Below are 21,579 nucleotides of genomic sequence, written 5' to 3'. Positions count from 1 at the left end.
GGGAGACCGGAGCCGCCGCCGGGGCTCGCCGCCCTCCCCCAGGGGCTCCGGCCGCCCCCCCCCGGCAAAAAAGCCAGAGCCGGCCCTGGTGCTGCCCCGCCCTGACTAAGGGCCTGGGCTACTTGACTTTGGGGTGCTGCCCCGCCCTGACTAAGGGCCTGGGCTACCGGACTTGGTTTCTGCTCAGTCCCTGCCACAAGGGCCTGAACCCCTTGAACTGTTGTTTGCTGCCCCGCCCTAATTGAGGGCTTGGGTTCCCTGACCTTGTTTGGGCTCAGCTCCTAGGCAAGGACCTGAGCCCCTTGACCCCGGGTTTATTGCCCGCCCGGACCAAGGGCCTGGGCTCCCCCCTGATTACCTTGCTACGGCTCAGCTCCTGAGGGAAGGACTGAGCCCAGAGATTGTGTTCTTGCCCAATCCCTGAGGCAAGGACTGGCGCCCAAAATCCCTAACCCTAAGTGTTAGGTGCCCCGCCCTGACTGAGGGCCGGGGCTTAGCTATTTGCGGTAGTGGCTCAGCCGGTAGGAAGGTGCTGAGCCCCTCGGACCCTTGTGTGTGGCCCCGCCCTGAGCTAGCGTGTGGGCCTATCTAACCTTGTGCTTTCGTTTAGCCCCTGCCGGAGGGGCAGAACCCCAAGACCTTCGGAACCCGAGGACCGACTTGGGGGCGGTGTAGTGAGGCGGCCTGGCTCCCGACGGCCCCTGAGAGGGCACAGCTCCCGCACCGGACTATTACAGGGTCCTTCCCCCCAAAGTCTCAGGCACGGGAGGGGGATCAGGATGTTGAGGCCACTGGCCTGTCTGAGGCTCCTGACACTGAGAAGGCTGGGTGAACACCCAGGGGTTCCATGAGTATCATGGTGCCGGCCACTGTGCTTAAGGTCATGGGATAGGTTTTGGTGCAGATGACGTAGGCGGCAGCGCAGGCACAGGAGGCTGCTCCACAGTTAGGGAACCCTGCTGGAGCTATGGCCGGAGCAGTCGCTACCCGGTAACCAGGATTGGTCAGAGCAACGGCTCTTATCTGATTGGTGCCAGTCGCTGCTCCTAGAGGTAGATGAGATGAATGTCTTGGTCGTGGCCTCAGGGACCAACTATGTTTGGCAGATCGGTGTCGGAAACCCAGCGATCTATGCCTTATGCTACCCGACCGGTAACAGGACGTTGAGTGGGACCAGGAGCTATCACGAACCGGTTTCTGGGAGGAACTTCCTGAACATGGTGGTCCCCATCTTGGAGACCAATGATGGCGGTCGGGTGACTGGTGGCTTCAGTCCTCCAATCGATCCCGGGATCTGTACTGAGCTCTCAGCGACGCGAGGGGTTGGTCTCAGTGATTCTGCCGGGGGGGTGCCTGCCCCGTGGGTCTGTGCCAGGCTACTGGTGAGATACACCTTGAATCCTGCTGTCAGTGCCCAAGTTACAGGGACTGAACAGGGCTCTGCTGAGCCTGACTCTCTAGCTCTGAGGCGTGATGGCTTTGGGTGTGTGAGTGGTGGCGGGAGTCCCACGAGATGGGGAATGGTGCCACTGGAGGTGGGGATGTATGCGGAGGTCCCAAGATGAGGCTGGGGTACTGCCAGAATGAGTGAGAGTGGCACTGGAAGCACCAGGATCTCCTGAGCTGCCTGTAGGGCTTCAGGCATCAACGGCACCTGAAGCTGATGGAGGCCTGCACCGCTATCTGGAGTCGCAGGCAAGATATGGGATGGGCTGCACCACTCGACTTGAGCTGGGCCTGACTTCCCGAATTGGGCGTTGAGCTGCCCGGCACGGGTCTTGGCTCACCCTCAAGCCTCTCATTTCCCTTGCAGGAAGTAGGAGATCTCCCCTCCCTGTCTTCTTCGGCTTCTTGGCCGGAGCTGCAGAGGGGGATCGGTGCTGGCTTGTGGACATTGCGTCAGAGCACTGCGCACCGATGCCTCGGTGCTTGATTCCGAATTGGACTGTTGCTCCGGTGCTGGAGTGAGTGCCGACACCATCAGGAGCGCTGTCAGGCGATTGTCCTGATCCTTTTTCATCCTGGGTTTGACGGACTTACAAATACGACACTTGTTGCTTATGTGCCCTTTGCCAAAGCACCTTAGGCAGCTATTATGTGGATTGCTAATTAGCATTATAATGGGCTTTGGCCGTTTGCAACAATCTCAGGGCTTAAAGCCTGGGAACCAGGGCATGCCCCATCCTCAGGCTAAGTCCCATTCGGGACTAATGAAGGCTTTAGGAACTATTACTAAGGGAAACTAATTCAACTATTAACTCTATACAACTATATTACAGGTTTTACAAAGTTCGCAAGAACAGAGAACAAAACAATGCTAGCCAAAGCAGCAGATGTTTCAGCACCGTCACTGGCAGCAAGAAGGAACTGAGGGTGGGGGGGGAACCGGCGGTGCCCCTTATACTATGCCAGGCAGACACCACTCCAGAGGGCGCCAGAGCCGGTACCCTACCGATACTGCTGAGGGAAAAACTTCCGGTACCGGTGCATGTGGCAAGCACACACACCAAATATGGAATGGACATGAGCAAGTACTCAAAGAAGAACATTAATATTCTAACTACTGAAGGCAAAGTGATATAAGATATCAGCCAACATGTTTGTTTTCCACTATATCAGAATTTTGAAATCTATAGTATTCAGCAAAATGGTAACAATGAGCTTCACTTCAGTTGATACAAAAAAAACTTAAAATGTACTTTTCTGTTTACAAATATTTTACCTGAGACGGTTAGAAGTAACATAACTAGAATTGAAATAGACTAGAAGAAAAATAAAAGAACTTCTCTATACTATCATACTATACATACTGTGTGTACTTGACAACACTTAGGATATTGTCAGCTATAGTATTTCCTCTGCAGAGGCAGTCTTGAAACACATTTGTGGGGATCTTTCACACAGCAACAGAGGAGAAAAATATTTTTTAAAATGGTGGAACAAGGATTGAAAAGCCTCCCCCCCCCCCCCAAAAAAAGACTGGAAATAAAAGGGTAGTTATAGTTCCTGAAACTACTTTTTCTGCCTAGCACCTTAGAATCTGAGCACCTTCCAGGTAAAAGCAATAGCAACAAAGTCTCTAGTGAGCATCATACAGCCTTTGGCTCTTGTCCCTTTAAGTGGCATAAAACACTGCTTGGGGCAGGGAGTTTGGTTGGTTGGTTTTGGCTGATTGAAATAATCAACCAGATTTGTTTAATTTTTTTAATGTATTGTATTTTAAATTAGAGTACCCATTTTATAATAAATCTATAACTATAAGTGACTGTATATTACAGTCACTTACAAGTTCTCAAAGTGGAATGTCCCCAACACTCATCCTACCATGTTGCCTGGCTTTCCCAGTAGCTTTACCTTACCAGCTTTCTCATCCACTCCCCACTATACCCATCTTCTTTCCCTTCACATCCTTTCCCATCCCCCTTCTCTATCCTTTGCAGAGCAGGGTGAGAAAAGTACATCTCAGTCAAAGCTGCTTGAGAAGATGCCCACAAAACAAAACAAAAACAGTTTGTGGGAGGACTCAGATAGTAAATTGAAATAATTGCAGCTTCTTTCATGTTTATTTTATATGTGCAATATACATTTTTGTATTTTTCCTTAAAATTGGAGATTTCCCCCCCCCCCGTACTTACAGTTGTTGTCACAGGATGACACGACCCCTTTCAGAGGGAGCAAGGCCAGTGCACCCATGCCTTACCAGTACGCACCAATTAACTGAGCTTAAAAGAGGGCAACTGGGCTCTAGGTGGTGAGACCTACTGAGCTGGGGGGAGACAGGGCCTGCGTCAGCCAGGACAAGGACAGGAGGTGAGAGTTGCCAGAGTCAGGAGATTGATAGTGGTCCCAGGGGAAGTCTAAAGGCAGGAATGCAGCAAGAGGGTTTGCTGGATAGCATCCCCAAGCCAGGCCCAGAAGGATGAAGGTCAGGGAGCAGCAGAAGGATTTGCCTGCTGGCTCTAAGCCAAAGAGCCGGAGCCAAGACAAGGGAGCAGCAGAGTAACTTGCCTATTGATGTCTCCAGGACAGGAGACCTGAACCCATAGGAACTATGACAGGGTCGAGTAGAGTGAGAATGCTGTCCTGGCAAGGATGCTCCCAGCAAAGAGGCTCTGGGGATTCCCACTGGGAAGAGTGGAGTTGCACTTCAGCTGAAAGGACTGGGATAGCTGTCCAGGGACAGAAGACGACTGACAAAGTCTTGACATGGTCAAAGGTGCCAAGGTGTGATACATGGGGTACTGTGGGACAAGATGTGAGCTGAACTTAAATTTGTACTTGGCGTAATGAATTGATTTTATGCTTGGACCTTTATTATGGACAATTTTGTATAAGGTTTTAACAATAAACCAGCCCCAAGAAGGGCATTATTGAAAGAGAAGATCCTGAAGTGAAGATATTGGGTTACCAGAAAGAGGAGACTGAGCACATGTGTCATTCAGTGGCTTGCCACAGCGGGTGCTCCAGGAGGGGATGCCCTATGATAGAGGCTTTGTTTGCTTTATCAGTCTATCAGTGTCACTAATATCAGAGTTAAAAGCATTTTTTTGGTGTTTGTGTGAGTTCCTTCGGCTTTTTGTGAAGTAGTATTTTATTTTAAAAAATTGTTTTGTTGAAGCAGAAGTGGGAAGTACAATATTTCTTGACAATCCACTGAATGATAATTAATCTTTTGTATTGCTAAGTAGCATTTGAAACCTGGAGGACACTACTTGATTCTAACTTCTAGCAAAGACCAAGTTGTGGGTGCTGACAATGTTCCTTTCCATTTACAATGAGGACACTTAGGTGTATTCTACAAAATCTCCACCATAATGCACTGTATTTCCCAGAAACCTAGAAACAGAACTCAAACTCTGCAAGAATTGGAGCCTCTTCTAGCAACTTTCAGAAATGGCCTCTTTTGTAGCTTTTATGCAAACTGCATTCATCTGTAGTTTACCTTACACTTAAAAGCCCCTTCCACTTCAACACACACACACACACACACACACACACACACAGTTCCTACCTGAAGTCAGAGCCTGCTCTCTTCCCATTCTCAGGAATTCCAGGATCAGGACACATGTCAGATATGACTGCATCCCCACCTTGACTCACTGCAGTCAGAATTAAAATGCAAACTCAGAAAAGAAGAAGAAGAAGAAAAAAAAAGAATAGTTAGTCTTAAAACTAGGTAAATGATTCTTCACCCATCCACACTTCGAGTTCTACAGCAGGAACATTATCTATTTGATCAGTATATTTTTCAGGAAGGTAATATAAATAAAGACAAAGTGCATCTTAATATACATTTGTTTCATAGATTCCAAGGCCAGAAGGGCCCATTTTGATAATCTAGCCCCGGGATCAGCAACTTTTGGCACACGGCCTGTCAGGGAAATCCGTTGGCAGGCCGGGACAGTTTGTTTACCTGCAGCATGTGCAGGTTCGGCTGATCACCCCCACTGGCCGCGGTTTGCCGTTCCAAGCCGATGGGGGCTGCAGGAAGCGGTGGCCCAGCTGGTGCCACTTCCCGCAGCTCCCATCAGCCAGGAATGGTGAACCGCGGCCACTGGGAGCTATGAGTGGTCGTACCTGAAGACGCTCAGATAAACAAAGTGTGTCGCGGCCCGCCAGGGGCTTATCCTGAACAAGCCGTAAACCAAGTTTGGAAACCCCTGTTATAGACTAATCAAGTTGCTCCTTAACCTTTTTTGTTAGGTAAATTGATTTTGCTTTTTGAGTCCAGGCATGTTTTCAATCTTTTAATCATTCTCGTGGCTTTTCTCTGAACCCTCTCTAATTTATCAAAATCCTTCAATTGTGGGAACCAGAAATGGACACAGTATTCCAGCAACAGTTGCACCAGTGCTAAATACAGAAATAAAATAACCTCTTGACTCGTACTAGAGATTCATGGTTCATGCATCCAAGGATAATGCCAGAGTGTTGCATTATCCACTGTGAGCCCCAAATCATTTTCAGAGTACTTCTTCCAGGCTAGAGTCCCCCATCTTTTAAGTTGGGCTTACACTCTTTGTTCTAGATGTATACATTTAGCCATATTAAAATAGATATTATTTGCATAAGGCCAGCATACCAAGAAATCCAGATCACTCTGAATCAGTGACATATACTCATTATTTAGTGCTCCCCCGATTTGTGTGTCATCTGCAAACTTATCAGTGTTTTTAAGTTTTCCATCCAGTGCATTAATAAAAATGTTAAAAGATAAAGGACCAAGAATCAATCCCTGTGGGACCCCACTAGAAACACGTGTTCAATGGAATATTATATTGATTTACTCCTGGCTAACTCAGAAATATGTGAAAGCGCTAAAGCTGCTTGAAGTCTCCATTGTGCCCTTCCCCCCACATCAGGTAGAATAGAGAATAGGGTCCTACACAGACACACAGACACACACACACACACACACACACACACACACACACACATGTTACAGACAAATTTGTATAAAGTTATGGTCCTCACAAAACTAAGACTCTGATTTTACTTGTAAAGTGTGTGACTGTTTTTATCTTCTATCTAGAAAGTGGTAACTTAGTTTATGTAATATGCTTAAATATTACATTGATTACAAATATAGAGATAAAGGCATACAAAATACCTTTACAGTTTATGGCCTTCACAAAAATGAATATAAATACAGTCAGTCTCTCGCTCTCTGTCTATCACATACACACACCTTCCCTTTCTTCTTTGCTTCCTTCCATGAAGGATAGAAGAGGGGGAAAAAGAGTCATCTTCAGAATTTCTGAAAACCCTTTAAGGATAAGGTAGTACTCCCTTCCTGAATATAGTCAGTGTACTTAGTTGGAATGTTTTAGCAGCACAGAATGAATTAGACAGGCCTGAGTGGATTACAGATGACAGAAGACAGCATTACGATTGAGAGGTGATGGGAGATTAGATGTAAATTTCTCAAGCAGTGATAGGCTTTTGAATGGAATAAGGTGGCATAGAGGAAGCATGATGACAAACAGGTTATGTACAATCAGAAGATAAGAGCTATAAATCCTGACTGCCTGTTCCAGCAGAATCATGGGCAATTAATTTATCTGAAAGCTAAAGCTTTATACAAGATGAGAAATATTCATGGAAATCAATTCAAATAAAAAAGGCATTGCAGTGCTACAAAAATACAGCTAAGTAAAAAGCTCTTGTAAGTGCAGAATTGCTTGCCCCAAGTATAGCTTCCTCCTAAAACTGATAAAATTGCAATAATTATGGTACATTTAAATGTCTGAATCACCTCCATTCTTGCCTCAGAGATGCAATGATTTTAAAGATATAGAAAATAGCAACACCCACCAGCCTATCAGAGTTAAAAACTGTATTTATCTCCTTTCTCTATGATACAGTATATTGTCTGTTCCAAAAATGTTCTTCAAAATCAGCTGATGAAAGATTATGATAATGTGAGAGATGTATTTCCGGATATAGCTTAAAAAAAGAACATTCTAGCTGTGAAACATAACAGCTAACTTAAAGGAAGTTCCTTCCTGGTATATTGTGACATAAATCAAATTGTTATGAGTAAAAATTCAATTCTGGAGCTTCTGACTCACAGTATTTCCATATCAGTGTATGCAATGTGAACATTTTGTCTATCCAAGGTGACGATCAAGGAAACATTTCCAGGCTAAGGGCCTGATCCTCCAGTAGTTAATTTAAGCAAATAAGTCTTATTAACTAGTACTACTTATGTGAATATGAATTATCCCATGTCAGCATTGTGATTAAGAAGGAGACAAACTAGTTCATACACAAAAAAAATACTATTTATTCTTAGAGTTCAATGTTGCTAGCTACATTTATTCTTTCAGAAGAGTTCATCTCTAAATATACACAAAAAGTTTGTTACAAGAGTAAATTTTAGAAGCATGGTTATGGTCAGAAAACTGCCCTTGCTAAACTAACCACTTCTTGTTGCATATATGCTTCTAACAATCTCTAATCTTCTTATATTTCCTCAGGTTTCTGACAAAGTCAAGTATTTACTACTGTCATAAGAACATAAGAATGGCCCTACTGGGTCAAACCAAAGGTGCATCTAGCCTAGTATCCGGTCTTCTGACAGTGGCCAATGCCAGGTGCCCCCAAGGGAATGAACAGAACAGGTAATCACCAAGTGATCCATTCCCAGTCGCCAATTCCCAGCTTCTGGCAAGCACAGCTATAATGACACTTCTATGTTAGAGTAAGCTGGATTCTATTCTGTCCACACATCCTCAACAGAAAAGGGAAACAAATTCTGATTCCACAGTGTTAATGCTGATAGCAAACTGGAAAGCTTTATTTTCAGATATAAGGCTAAGCAGCCAGAAAACAAAAAACAAAAAAAACCTGACCAAAAATGTTTCCATTTGTCAAGGCTGCAAATTTGATAGTTCTTACTCTTCAAAAATAGTTCTAGGAAACCTCAAGATACTATTTTCAGTCACTTTAAACCTTTATCATAAGCATCCTTACAAGAACAGGAGCAACTCTGTCTGTGTTATGGTGGTTTAAGTGTACTATATTTTTGAATGACACTACATGCCTCTTATTTGTTTAGGAATAAAACAAAACAAAACATTGATTTTAAATGAGAAGGGACAAAACCTAAACAAGTTTGTGTTCAGAGGTCCATAATTATGGAGAATCTTTTGTACTTTCCACTGAGGACTCATTTGTAGCAGTATGTTGAAATAAGCAAGCCAAAAAAAAAAAAAAAAAAAAAAAAACGCAGCTGGCAATTTTACTCCAAGTAATTTCATTTTTCAAAATGGTTTCTCTGTATCGTATCTCCACAGAAGAACAGCTGTACTGGGTCAGACCAATGGTCCATCTTGCCCAATATCCTGTCTTCTAACAGTGGCCAATGCCAGATGCTTCAAAGGGAATGAACAGAACAGGGAAATTCCCCATCCTCCAGTGATCCATCCCACATCCCCAGTCCCAGCATCTGATAGTCAGAGGCTTAGGAACACCTAGAGCATGGGGTTGCATTCCTGACCATCTTGGCTAATACCCACAAATGGACATATTCTCCATGAACATATCTAATTCTTTTTTGAACCCGGTTATTCTTTTGACCTTCACAACATCCCCTGGCAATGAGTTCCGCAGGTTGACTGTGCGTCATGTGAAGAAGTACTTCCTTTTGTTAGTTTTAAATCTGCTGCCTATTAATTTCATTGGGTGACCCTGCTTCTTGTGTTACGTGAAAGGGTAAATAGTACGTCACACCATTCATGATTCATATCCTCCCACCCCTCAGCTGTCTCTCTTCCAAGCTGACCAGTCCCAGTCTTTTTAATCTCTCCTCATGTAGATGCTGTTCCATATGCTTATTCATTTTTATTGTTCCTCTCTCTACCTTTTCCATTTCTAAAATATATAATTTTTTTTAAGATGGGGGTGACCAGAACTTCACACTGTATTCACGGTATGGATGTATCATGGATTTATACAGTGGCCAAGCATGTTTCAATGCAAAACCTGATGTTCATGCACAGGAAATTTATAACTTTTTAAATATCTGATTTTTCTCTGGAAAACACCATCACATTTTTAGTGAAAATGTGCCTGTTTTCACTTTCAAATGGGCCAGATTCAAAGATGAAAACCACAAGTCAATGGGTTCACAGTGTCTCCATACAGATGGTATTTGATTCATTCAGATACCACGGGATTTGGATGTTCTAGTGAAAGAACCACTATTTTGTCAATTGAAATGGAACTTTCCCTAACCCCCAATGAATGTTCTCCACAAGAGAAGTCTTCCAGAATTTTCCTCTTCACCACAGCCCTTTCTCCTGACATTTACAGATACTTCTATGTGAGGGTGGATCCAGTCCAGTGTTCATCCAGAGGTATACTGCTCCTTTAAATATGGCAGGGATCATACATCTGGGATCTACCAAATCTTGCAGTACAGGATTTGTTAAACATGGTCCAAGCTCTTAGTTTATATTTTCCACTAGGGAATATCAAACATCTTGTTACAGTCTGTAGAGGCATGCTATGTTGTCATAACAAAATAACTCCTGTTCCTTGCACAACACAAGCTTGTCTGATCTTACTTTTCCAGGTTGTTGGGTGTGGGGGGAAGGGAGGAGAAAGAAAACACATTGTTCAAATTAAATCAAGTCATTGATTACCTTCAGTAGTTTAGATGTCTTGAAGGTTCTCTATAAATTTTTAATATTCAGATGTACAACAAATATTTTGCTTGTTAACATTGGGGTATTTACCCAGAATTTGCCCTTTTCAAACACTTCCCTCCATTTTTCAATAATTATTTCTTCAGTATCAAGATTTTTGACCTCACTTCTACTGAAAACTTTTGAAAGACACATAAGTGGCTAAAGACACATGGCTAAAACTCTCATCATCTCACATCTTGTTACCACAATATGCTTTTCTTTGGCCTTCATAAAGGAGTCTTGCCTCACTCACATCCATTCAGAATATTGCTGCAAAGATCATTCTCTTAACCTGTTTATGTCATCTGTCTCTTAACATTCCTCCACCAGTTCCCCCTTCTCTATCACATCAAACATTAGATGCGAGTTTTCACTTTCAAAGTGTTTCAGGGCCTAATCCCATACTAGCTAGCATCTCTCAATCAGTATCAAAATGATGACCCCCCCCACACACCTCCCATTGATCCAGGATACCAGCCTCCATCACCACTTGTTAAATTTTTCAAAACAGACACCTTCATCCTTTATCTCATGATGCCCCTCACAGTTGGGAGAATCTCCCTATTAACATTTGCAGAGCTATGTCATCATCCTTTAAAACCCTTTTTTCGTATCTCCTGTGAGGTCTACAAAAATACTTGACAACAATAGGCCATTGGTGCGCTGAGACTACCACCTTTTTTGTTCTGAGTTTGTACAGTGCCTGGTCCAAGACTATGGCTCCTAGGCACTTAAAATAAATACAAATTTGTAATGCTGGAACATGTTTAACTTTTTTTATTCTGATAATCTCACTTCAGTAATCTCACTTGAAAGTTTCCATTGCTAGAGGCTACTGGAACAGTTTTGTGTCTTAGAAAAAGTTTGGTAAGCATGCGCATGTTTTCAAATAGTCTGAAAAGTGCTCAATTTATTTCTTTTTTTTTTCCAGTTCTTTTTTCTCCCTGATCATTTCATTTCTAATGGCTTCCCCCATTAAATTTACAGTTTCTAGTAAGTTTAATGCTTATGATGTTCTAGATTACAGTACTGCAAACTGGAATTTTTCTGTTTATCCACAGAACATTGCAGAGTACTTCTCACACTGTCAAAAGGATTGATAACTGATGGTAATACACCTCTACCCCGATATAACGCTGTCCTCGGGAGCCAAAAAATCTTACCGCGTTATAGGTGAAACCGCATTATATTGAACTTGCTTTGATCCGCCGGAGTGCACAGCCCTGCCCTCCCGGAGCACTGCTTTACCGCGTTATGTCTGGTCGCGTTATATTGGGGTAGAGGTGTATGTGTAATGTTGACATCTATCTTCTAGGAACTGGACGGAGACCACCAACACATTTCACATAGAATAAAGTAATCAAATGACACATTTTTGATCCTCCGGGACTCATTCACTCTAGTGCTAACAATGTTGAACCCAGAAAAGAATGGGTTCTCCTGCAAAGGTTTATATTTTTGCCTATTCAGATGCTGAAAAATTGCATATACAGTTTTTAAGTACATATCTTGCTCCCAGTTCAATATACCAAAAACATTTAGATGATGTAACTGACTGCCAGAGTTGATTAGTGAATTCAGTTTTAATGAACTAACGTAACCTTTTGAATGCAAAAGTACACTGCATCTTATACGGTGTCCTGTTTCAGATACTGTCATGTTTTTCAAGTTGTGATGACATTTCCAAATTCAGACAAAAAAAATAAGTTGAAATTATTTAAAACACATCTGTAGATCATTCTTCACTAATGTATCTCACACGCATATAGATCTGTAATGAACTATCACTCAGAAAAGGTATATATGCTTTTGTTTTCCAGTTAGACTGCAGTAACAGAATGTGGATGCATGGAGATTTGGGGGTAGAGGGTGAGGAGAACAGAAAGGTTAAGATTCTAGTCATGTTTTCTTAAAAATATCCCTTATATTAAAAATAGCAGGACTTTTGTTAGATTCTGAGGTACAATTCTTCACCGGTCTGGATTGCCTCAATTACCCTGAGTGCCTCTCAATGCCTTCCTACTGTAGCTCTCTGCGTGGGATGCCCATAGTCAGCAACAAGCATGCACTCTATAGCTGTGTATTAGGTAGTCCTTGTCCAACGCCAGCACAGACTTCCACTGGTCTTCATTAGCCTTGGTTAACAACTGGTCAGGTGACTCCTCACTCTCCACAACCCTGTGTTTTCCTAAAACATGGGTTCTGAAATGTGCAGCCCTGGCCTGGGAGAATCAGAGGAATGTTAAGACTTGTTGATCCTTTAAAAAGAATCAATACCCAATAACTCGCTATCTTAACTGGATTTACCAAATAGTTCAGTTCATACACAGAACTTGATTGGTTTAGATTAAAAATAAAGCTACTTTATTTCATTCCAAAGAGATAAATTTTGAGTACAAGTATTAAAGTCAGAAATGGTTACAAGATAAAAAGCTTTCTAGTAACTAATTTAACAAGCTAGACTTTGTTCAAGATAAAATCCTCACCACATTTCCATCAAGATGGCTGACTGAACCCCTGTGTCAACATCTATCCCCCCCAAAATCAAAGAGGTGGTACCTTTGCCATGTTAAGTGAAAGACTTCTGTCTGGAAGTATCCTTCAGAAGAATACATTTCAAAGGTAACTTGGGAGTTTTCTTTGCCCTTCTCTTTTATAGTCGAAAGACCCTTTGAAATGGATTCTTCTGAAGCATACCTCCAAACAAAAGTATTTTTCCAGCTGTGAAGTAGGCAACATGGAGTTTGTCAAAAAGGAAGTATCCTGCTGCTTCTTCTCCCCCTGGAGTTATGACTGCTAAAACGCAAAAACAACGAGGAGTCTGATGGCACCTTAAAGACTAACAGATTTATTTGGGCATAAGCTTTCGTGGGTTAAAAAAACCCCACTTCTTTGGATGCATGGAGTGAAAATTACAGATACAGGCATAAATATACTGGCACACGAAGAGAAGGGAGTTACCTTACAAGTGGAGAACCAGTGTTGACAAAGCCAATTCAGTCAGGGTGGATGTGATCCACTCCCAGTAATTGATAAGGTGGTGTCAATACCAAGAGAGGGAAAATTGCTTTTGTAGTGAGACAGCCACTCCCAGTCCCTATTAAAGCCCAAATTAATGGTGTTAAGTTTGCAAATGAATTGTAGCTCTGCAGTTTCCCTTTGAAGTCTGTTTTTGAAGGGTTTTTTTTGGAGGATGGCTAATTTAAAATCTGTTATTGAATGTCCAGGAAGATTGAAATGTTCTCCTACTGGCTTTTGTATGTTACCATTCCTGATGTCGGATGTGTGTCCATTTATTCTTTTACATAGAGACTGTCCAGTTTGGCCAATGTACATGGCAGAAAGGCATTGCTGGCACATGATGGCATATATCACATTAGTAGATGTGCAAGACCTGGACCACCCTAATTTTTATGTGAAGTAGGAAGGCTTGATCTCTCTGAGCTCCCTGATGTTGATGTGTAGGGAGCGATCATGACTCGACCAATGACCTTGTGTACTGAGATCGCCCAGGTGATCTCCGCACCCCAGGTCGGAAGCATCAGAGACGAGGGTAACGGACGGGGCTGGAGCCACGAAGGGAACCCCCTCCAACACTGATGCAGGATTCCAAATCATGTGAGTGACAACAGTATGTGGTCCGAGACCCTGACCGCATGGTCCATGCTGTTCCTGTTGGGGGATGTAGAGCGATGCCAGCCACACATGTAGGGGCCTGAGGCAGAGCCACAGGTGCCGGACTACGTAAGTGCAGGCCACCATGTGGCCCAACAACCATAAGCACATGTGAGCAGTGGTGAAAGGATGGTCTTGCATGCACAAGATCAGGTCCTACATGGCTTGGAACTGAGCTTTGGGGAGGAAGGCTCTGGCCTGAGTAGAATTGAGGACCACTCCAATGAATTCTATGTGTTGTGCAGGGTATAGCCCGAAGATATTATGTTGAGCATCCAACAGTCCATGGTCAGCTGCGATCAGGCTGACAGAAAGGGGCGCAGGCAGTTGAGGAAAGAGCAGCGGGGTGGGTCCTGGGAAGTGACTGGGGCACCATCTTTGGACGCATCCTCAAAATATCTGCTTCTGGCTTCCTTGGCCTCTGGAAGAACCAGGCTGGGCGGAGGAACGGGAAGATGAAGGGTGCCGCTGTTTAAATCCTGTCTCTCCATTTTTTTTGTAGGAGCTGCACTCGGGGATACCTCAGGACCTTGATGGAGGTGGAGGGAGATGGAAAGGCTTTCTAGCCTGCTGAGGGGTGTGAAGGCCCAAAGAATGGAGGGTGGCATGGGAGTCTTTAAGGCCGTGGAGTTGTGCATTTTTCAGCTCTGAAAAGAGCCCTGCTCCCTCAAACAGAAGATCCTGAAAGGTTGTCTGCATCTCTTGTGACAACGCAGAGGACTGTAACCAGAAGCTGTGCCTCATGACCACTGCGAAGGTGACTACCCTGGCTGCAGAGTCCGTAGCATCCCAGGCCATCTGGAGGATGCCTCTTGCCACCACTTTGCCCTCGTCCACCAAGGTGGCGAACTCCTGGGCTTGAACCTGTGGTAGGTTCTCCTTAAACTTGCTAATGGAGTCCCACCGGTTGAAGTTGTACGTGCCTAGCAGGGCCTGATGATTAGATACCCGAAATTGCAGGCTGGGTGTTGAATACATTTTCCTGCCAAACAAATCCAGCCTGTTGGGGTCTTTATTTCTCAGTCTGAAACTCACCTCTCCCTGCCTGTCCCTTTCATTGATGGCGGACATGACCAGGAATCCATCTGGAGGGTGAGTGTAGAGGTACTCAAACCCATTTGCATGGACATAGTACTTCTTTCCCACCTTCTTGGAGGTAGGCAAGATGGAAGAGGGGGTCTGACACACAGACTTGGCAATTTTAAGGACTCTTGGGTGGACGGGCAACACGACCCTGGTCAGGGTTGAGGAGAGTATAGTATTAGAGAGGTTGAACTCCTCCAATAGCTTCTTGACCTCCAAGTTCAGGTCTGAAGCCACCCTTTTGAGCAGGGCCTGATACTCCTTGAAGTCATCAAGGGGGCTGCTCGTTTGCGAGGGGCCCGCCACTGTTTAGTCCGGAGACTATGAAATGACTGTACAGCAGGGGAAGGGGCTGCTTCCCTTTGATCATCCAGGGACGGCTCCTTGGACTTTGGGGCCTGCTGTGTCGCCCCCATGTCAGATATGGCACCGTGCACTGACACGGGTGCCAGCTGTGCCGGGGCAGCTTGTCTGATGTGGCCTGGGAGGAATGGTGGGAGGTCAGGACTGGCATAACAGGTACACCCCATGGGTTCCAATTCTGTCACTTAGCGAGCCACTGCCCCCGACTCCACACTGCTGCTGCAGAAGCCGCGCCGGTCTTGCGGGCCAGTGGAGATTCACCTTTTATAGGCAAAGGCTGACCTCTCCCTCAGACTCGGACCATTGCCCTTCCGGTGACCAGGGTGGAACCTTAGATGCTTGAGTTTGCCAACTGAACCTCGGTGACTGGTAAGGAGAAGGCAAGGATGGTGCCTGCCTGAAGAGTGGTACTGGGGAGCAGGAGAATGGTGCTGCAAGTCTGCAACCAGGAACAATCCCGCACCGGGGGAATCAATGCCCAGGAGACCACTTAGGCAATGGTGATCTGCGCCATAGCAAACTCTGGTGGGAGGCCCAAAAGTACCATGGGTATGAGGAGCGGTGTCGCGATTCAGGTGTCCAGTGCCTTGCAAGCGGTGACCTTGGCATCAGGGACCTGTCTCTTCTAATCAGGGACCGAGGCTGTGGTGCCAGGATTCGAGGCCATAGGGATCTGGGAATCAGGGACGCTCCATTGCTTTAGGGGGCAGTCCCATAACCGGCTTGTCTGTAGATGCCAGGGCATTGGCCGAGTCTGTCACCTGGCTTGGTGTCTGCAGTACCGGTCCGCCTGCTTGCTTTTTGGCCACTGGATCCACTTCTGACAGATGACCCTACTAGGGGCCAGGACCCCTTGCCGCTCCCAGGAGTTGGAGGCGGTACCCTGGCTAGACTACAGGGTCTGATCGCAATGGTACCCTGAAGCAGATCCAGTGTGGGCATGTGGCCTGACACAGGTCCTTTGCCTGAAGCCCCGTTTTCTGCGGTGCCAGCGGGCCCGTCGACTTTCACTGCTTCTTAGGCACCGGGGAGGAGGAACGGTGCTGGGATGGTTCCGGTGCTGGTGGTACGCTGTGCGCCAATGCCGAGGTGCCGGGTGTGGTGTCCAATTGAGAGGGCTCCAATGTAGGACAAAGCACAGCCTCTATGAGGAGGGCCCTCAAGAGGATATCCTGCTCCTTCTGAATTCAAGGGCAAAAGTTTTTTGCAGATCCTGCACTTGTCCTTTTTGTGGGATGAGGTGACGTCCCAGCTGGGACTCTAACTCCTAAACAACTACTCTAACACTTAACTTAAAGGTACCTATCAAATAACAACAAAGGAGACAGAAGAATGGACTGTAAGAACCGCTAACGCTCTTGAGATGCAAGACAAAGGGCTCCGACCAACCATCACGGACTTAAGAAGGAATTGAGAGGGTGTAGGGTCGACGGTGCCTAATGTACGAGTTCGTGAGCATGGCACTCAAGAGGGTGCTACAGCCAACCCCATGGGTACCCCTAAGGCAAAAATCTATGATGACTGTGCATGTGGGTGGGATAGACCCATTGAATAACTTTACCTAGGCAAGGGCATCTGATCTTGAACATATGCTAGTGACATTTTATACTGTGAATTCATAGGTTTACATATGTTGTTGTTACATTTATTTCACCATGATGTTACTGACCAGCAAGTTATTAGATTTCAAATGATACCTTACAAGGCATATTTTGTACAAAGGTTATTGCCTTTGCTTAGGGTCACATTCTTTTTTTTTTTTTAAGTGAGCAGTCAAGTACATCAGAGATGTTCAAAACCAGCAGATATGTCTTTGTTGGACTGGAGGGAGTGCATTGTCAGTGGTGCCTACATAACTCTGGAACTTGCTTTTCATCCTGTCTCAGATCATGCTAAAGTATGCTGTTAGACTTCTCTATTGTCAAGCTTTTACTGAAGGGAAAGTTTGAGGGGAGCTAGGAATTTGTTTCATGAAGTATTTTTTTTTTTTTTTTGCCCACTGAAGTCTCTATGATTCAGCCTGAAAATACTGATGTTCATTTCCATTTGATAAAAAATGGATATTCTATATTTTTGACTAAGGGGAAGCCAACATGGCTTCTTATGCTTACTCTAGCATGGTCATTCCCATGGGAATTTTCACAGTGCTGGGAATAGTGTTCATTAGTTAATTGTAGCGACAATTAGAGAGCTACCAGACAGCACAAACTTTGTTCTTTATTCAATGCCACTAGCTGTGGCCACTTGGTTTCCTTTTTATTTTTTCTCTTTTGATGTAAAAGAAATAACAATGTTGTACTGTGTCTAACTACTGTAGATGTATTTTTGTGGTCAAGTCCATCCCACTTGGGTCAATGAAAATTTTGCCACTAAGTGCAATGGACCACAATTTTTTGCTCCAAATAGGAGTTGTACTTATGTTTACTTGTTGAATGGGCATGTCCTGCCGGTCTTTCCGTAGTCAGCCTACTTTTCTCTCACACCTATAATCCGGAAACTAGAAAAAGGGCAACTCCAGTGAGTCACAGCACATGTTCTGCTTCTGGAGGTACTGATCCAACATAATGAAATAAGCAGGTTAAATGGATATGTAGCAGAAGAAAGTCTTTAAAAAGTTGTAATTACAACTCTAGACAACTAGCATAAACACGAACACCCCACTCCAACAAAGTACTCAGGAACATTCCTAACTATACACTGGTATGTAATCACATCTGACATCAAACAAATTACAAATGTGCTTCCATTATGCATGTGCTTAAGTGCTTTGCTGGCTTGAGCCTAAAAGTAAAAGTGTGTTTGTCCATGGTTTTCACTTCTTTCTTCAGTGACTATCAGGTTAACATGTACTTCTACTGCCTGCCCCACTCTATGGCACCTATAATTTAAGTTTAGTAGTTTGACACTTTTATAGTCTCCATCATCTCTCATTGGTATTATCAATCCAATGAAATGTTTTGACAGATTAGATAAACTCAACCACCCCCTTGTTTTTCCAATAATCAGTTTAGAGTGTCCTTCAAATTTATCTGAAAGTTACAAGAACCACCTACAAATTGCCCTTGTCAAGTAATGCCTTGAGATCAAGAAAAAAGGAAAGACCCAGAAGTTCATCGTGTGGAAAGGTGACATCAGGAGTGGCAGATTTTCTAGTGGAGATTGAAAAGTTTGTAAACCAGGCGAGACTTGACAGTGAATGAGCACTATGTCTCCCTATGATGATGCAAATCAAATCTGACATATGTAAATACCGGTCTCTTTCCAACTGAGACATTGCAGATAAATGCAATGAAAGTAAAATATACAGTACTGGTAACATTAACTGGTAATAAATGCATGGCTTTAATATATTACAGTCACATTTCTTTATTATTAGCTAGCTAAATTTAAAATCAATTTGCATTTTAATTTTGAACAGGTTGATTGATGTTTCAGAAACAAAAGCAAATTCTAGATATACAATTTTGCTCAATAGAAAATTATGCTTTGAAAATTGAAATTGAAAACAATCCTAATTACCCTTATTGTTTGTTGGAAGAGGAAAACCCATGCATTCCAAATACAGGGGAAGATGCAGTCCCCGCCCTGAAGAGCAAACAATCTACTAGCATTTATGAATATGATCTCTTCTCAAAGTACAACCTTAATATTAGTTAGGTGCATGGAATTAGAAGAAACTATGCTCCTTAACTGAGTAAAAGAGAAGCAGTTCTTTAAAAAGTATCTCACTGATCGAGCTGAATGAATGAATGTGGCACAGCAAATAATTTGATTAATTTAGCCTCCCTTTCTGCTTGTGAAACATTTATGAGCAGATTACAATTTTTTGTTATGCAATGGGAGGGATTTTCAAAAGCACCTAAGCCATGCAGGTTAAACCTAAACCATTTCTATGCTATGGATTGGCCATAAATATTCAAAATTCATTTTTTTTAAACTTGTATCACATAAATGAGTTGACCAATCACTATTTTTGATCCCTGGTCAGATGAATATATAAACACTTCTGGCACAAGTATGTGGTGCACATGTGACTTTAAAACTCAGATTCCAAAAATATATATGTGCATGTGACTCTGAAGTTCACTTTCCATTAACATTTCTATCACTAAAAGTCAATTATTCCAGTGTTTGTGGAAAGCAAACAAAATCAAGTGGGAGCAGTTCCAATGCATTTTAATTTTTTAAAAAAGACTGACTATTCATAGAAAATTTTGTTGCATTATTCACTCACTATTAAGCACTCTCAGCTTTTGCTACCAAAAATCCTGATTTGGCTAACAATTGTTCCAACATAAGTTTACTCTTCCAAATATGTGGAACTATAGAGATTCCAGCTAAAAGAGACTAAACAGATTAGTTAGGTTATGGAATTTAGGGAAAAAGCTGCCATTTGTATCCAAACAATTACTGGGATTATTTTCAGAGGATATTTTTTAAATTGATGTAAGAAAAAAAGTCTCTCTCTTACTAAGTTATAACTGGGATAATCTTTCAAATTAAATTAATTAGAAATATAAACTCCTCAGAAGCCAACTAAGAAAATCTGCACAAAGTGCCACTTATTATGCTTCTGCCATGACATACACAAAATTTGTGTATGATTGAACATGATTTACTGAGATAAAACAAAGCCTATTAGAACAAACTGCATCCTAGAAATGATTTGATCCTCTGAAAAAAGTGTTTACATATTAATTCTGTTTCATATACATATGAAATGAATAAAAATAAGCACTTTGATACATTTGTGTAACAGTAGTTGCATTAAATTAATTAATATTTCTCCTTGCAATGCACCATTGAACAATTCTGACTACAATGGGAAGTGATTTCTGTTTTTACTTGTGTCCTATAGTAGGGTGACAGTTAAAAAACAAAAACAGATTTTTCTTAGTTGTTTAAAAGGCAGATGTGCATGTGAGAAGTATAAGACCAGAACACCGCTGATGTGGCATAAGTTCACCATATTTAATATGAAAGGACAGAGCACTGCTTACAAATGAATCTCTCACAAAACTATGCAGAAATCATTTGAACAGAAGCAAACATCTTCTACCAAGCCAGCAAAGTAGAGAGGTGTTTCAACATATATGAGAGAGAGAGAGAGAGACTAAACAACACTTTTATATGGAAATTCAGTCTGACTGCTAAAAACCAAGAACATGAAGAATTCCAGTTAACAAAACACAGTAAACAGAATTTATCCTGAACCTTTGATAGAGTTTAAATCTAAGAGGAAAATCAAATCAACCTGAAGTACTCTATAAATGCGATGGCGGGGGGGGGGGGCAGGGGAAATGAGGTAATAGACTCAGACTTTAAGGTCAGATGGGATCATTTTGATCATCTAGTCTGACCTCTTGTACATTGCAGGCCACATAATCTCACCCTCCCACTCATGAAATAGACCCCTAACCTCTGGCTGAGTTACTGAAGTCCTCGAATAATGGTTTAATTACTTCAAGTTTCAGAGAATTCACCATTTACACCAGTTTAAATCTGCAAGTGGCCAATGCCCCATGCTGCAGAGGAAGGCGAAAATCCCCCAGGATCTCTGCCAATCTGACCTGAGGGAAAATTCCTTCCCTGCCCCAACTATGGCAATCAGTTAGACCCTTAGCATATGGGCAAGACCCACTAGGCAGATATCAGGGAAAGAATTCTTTGTAGTAACTCAGAGCCCTCTCCCTTTAGTGTCCCGTCTCCAGCCATTGGGGATTTCTGCTACTGGCAGTTGCCAATGAACCACAAAATGCATGACCTTGCACTTTTAAATCTTATCCCATTTCCATTCCTCCAATATACAAGGTCATCCAGATTTTTTTGTATGATGTTCTGGTCCTCATCCATATTGGCTATACCTCCCAACTTTGTGTCATCCACAAATTTTATTAGACCATGCTAACTTTTTGTGCCAAGATCAGTAATAAAAAATAAATCAGATTGGTTCCAAGACTGATCCCTGAGGAACTCCACCAGTAACCTCCCTCCAGCTTGACAGTTCACCTTTCAGTATCACTGGTTGTAGTCTCCCCTTTAACCAGTTACTTATTAACCTTTCAATTCACATATTAATCCCATCTTCTCCAATTTAACTAATAATTTCCCATGTGGAACTATCAAATGTCTTACTGAAATCCAGGTAGATTAGATCTACTGCATTTCCTTTGTCTAAAAAAAAAAAAAAAAAAAAAATCAGTTATCTTCTCAAAGAAAGAGATCAGGTTGGTCTGACATGATCTACCTTTTGTAAAACCATGTT

The 21,579-nt window shown here is 43.1% G+C and overlaps 1 protein-coding gene across 1 annotated transcript in view; it reads right to left on the bottom strand.

Moving 5' to 3' along the window:
- Positions 1-21,579, bottom strand: part of CSMD1 (CUB and Sushi multiple domains 1) — a 1,543,069-nt gene that overhangs the window by 601,272 nt on the left and 920,218 nt on the right. The window contains exon 8 of the mRNA XM_029912248.1: positions 5,012-5,099. Within this exon, the coding sequence (XP_029768108.1) occupies positions 5,012-5,099 (88 nt within the window). The remainder of the gene's footprint in view (positions 1-5,011; positions 5,100-21,579) is intronic.

Source organism: Terrapene carolina, unplaced genomic scaffold (genome assembly GCF_002925995.2).
Source record: "Terrapene carolina triunguis isolate 2854851 unplaced genomic scaffold, T_m_triunguis-2.0 Scaffold42, whole genome shotgun sequence".
NCBI lineage: Eukaryota > Metazoa > Chordata > Testudines > Emydidae > Terrapene > Terrapene triunguis.
Note: the sequence above shows the minus strand (reverse complement) of the source record. Positions and strands in the feature narration are given on the sequence as shown.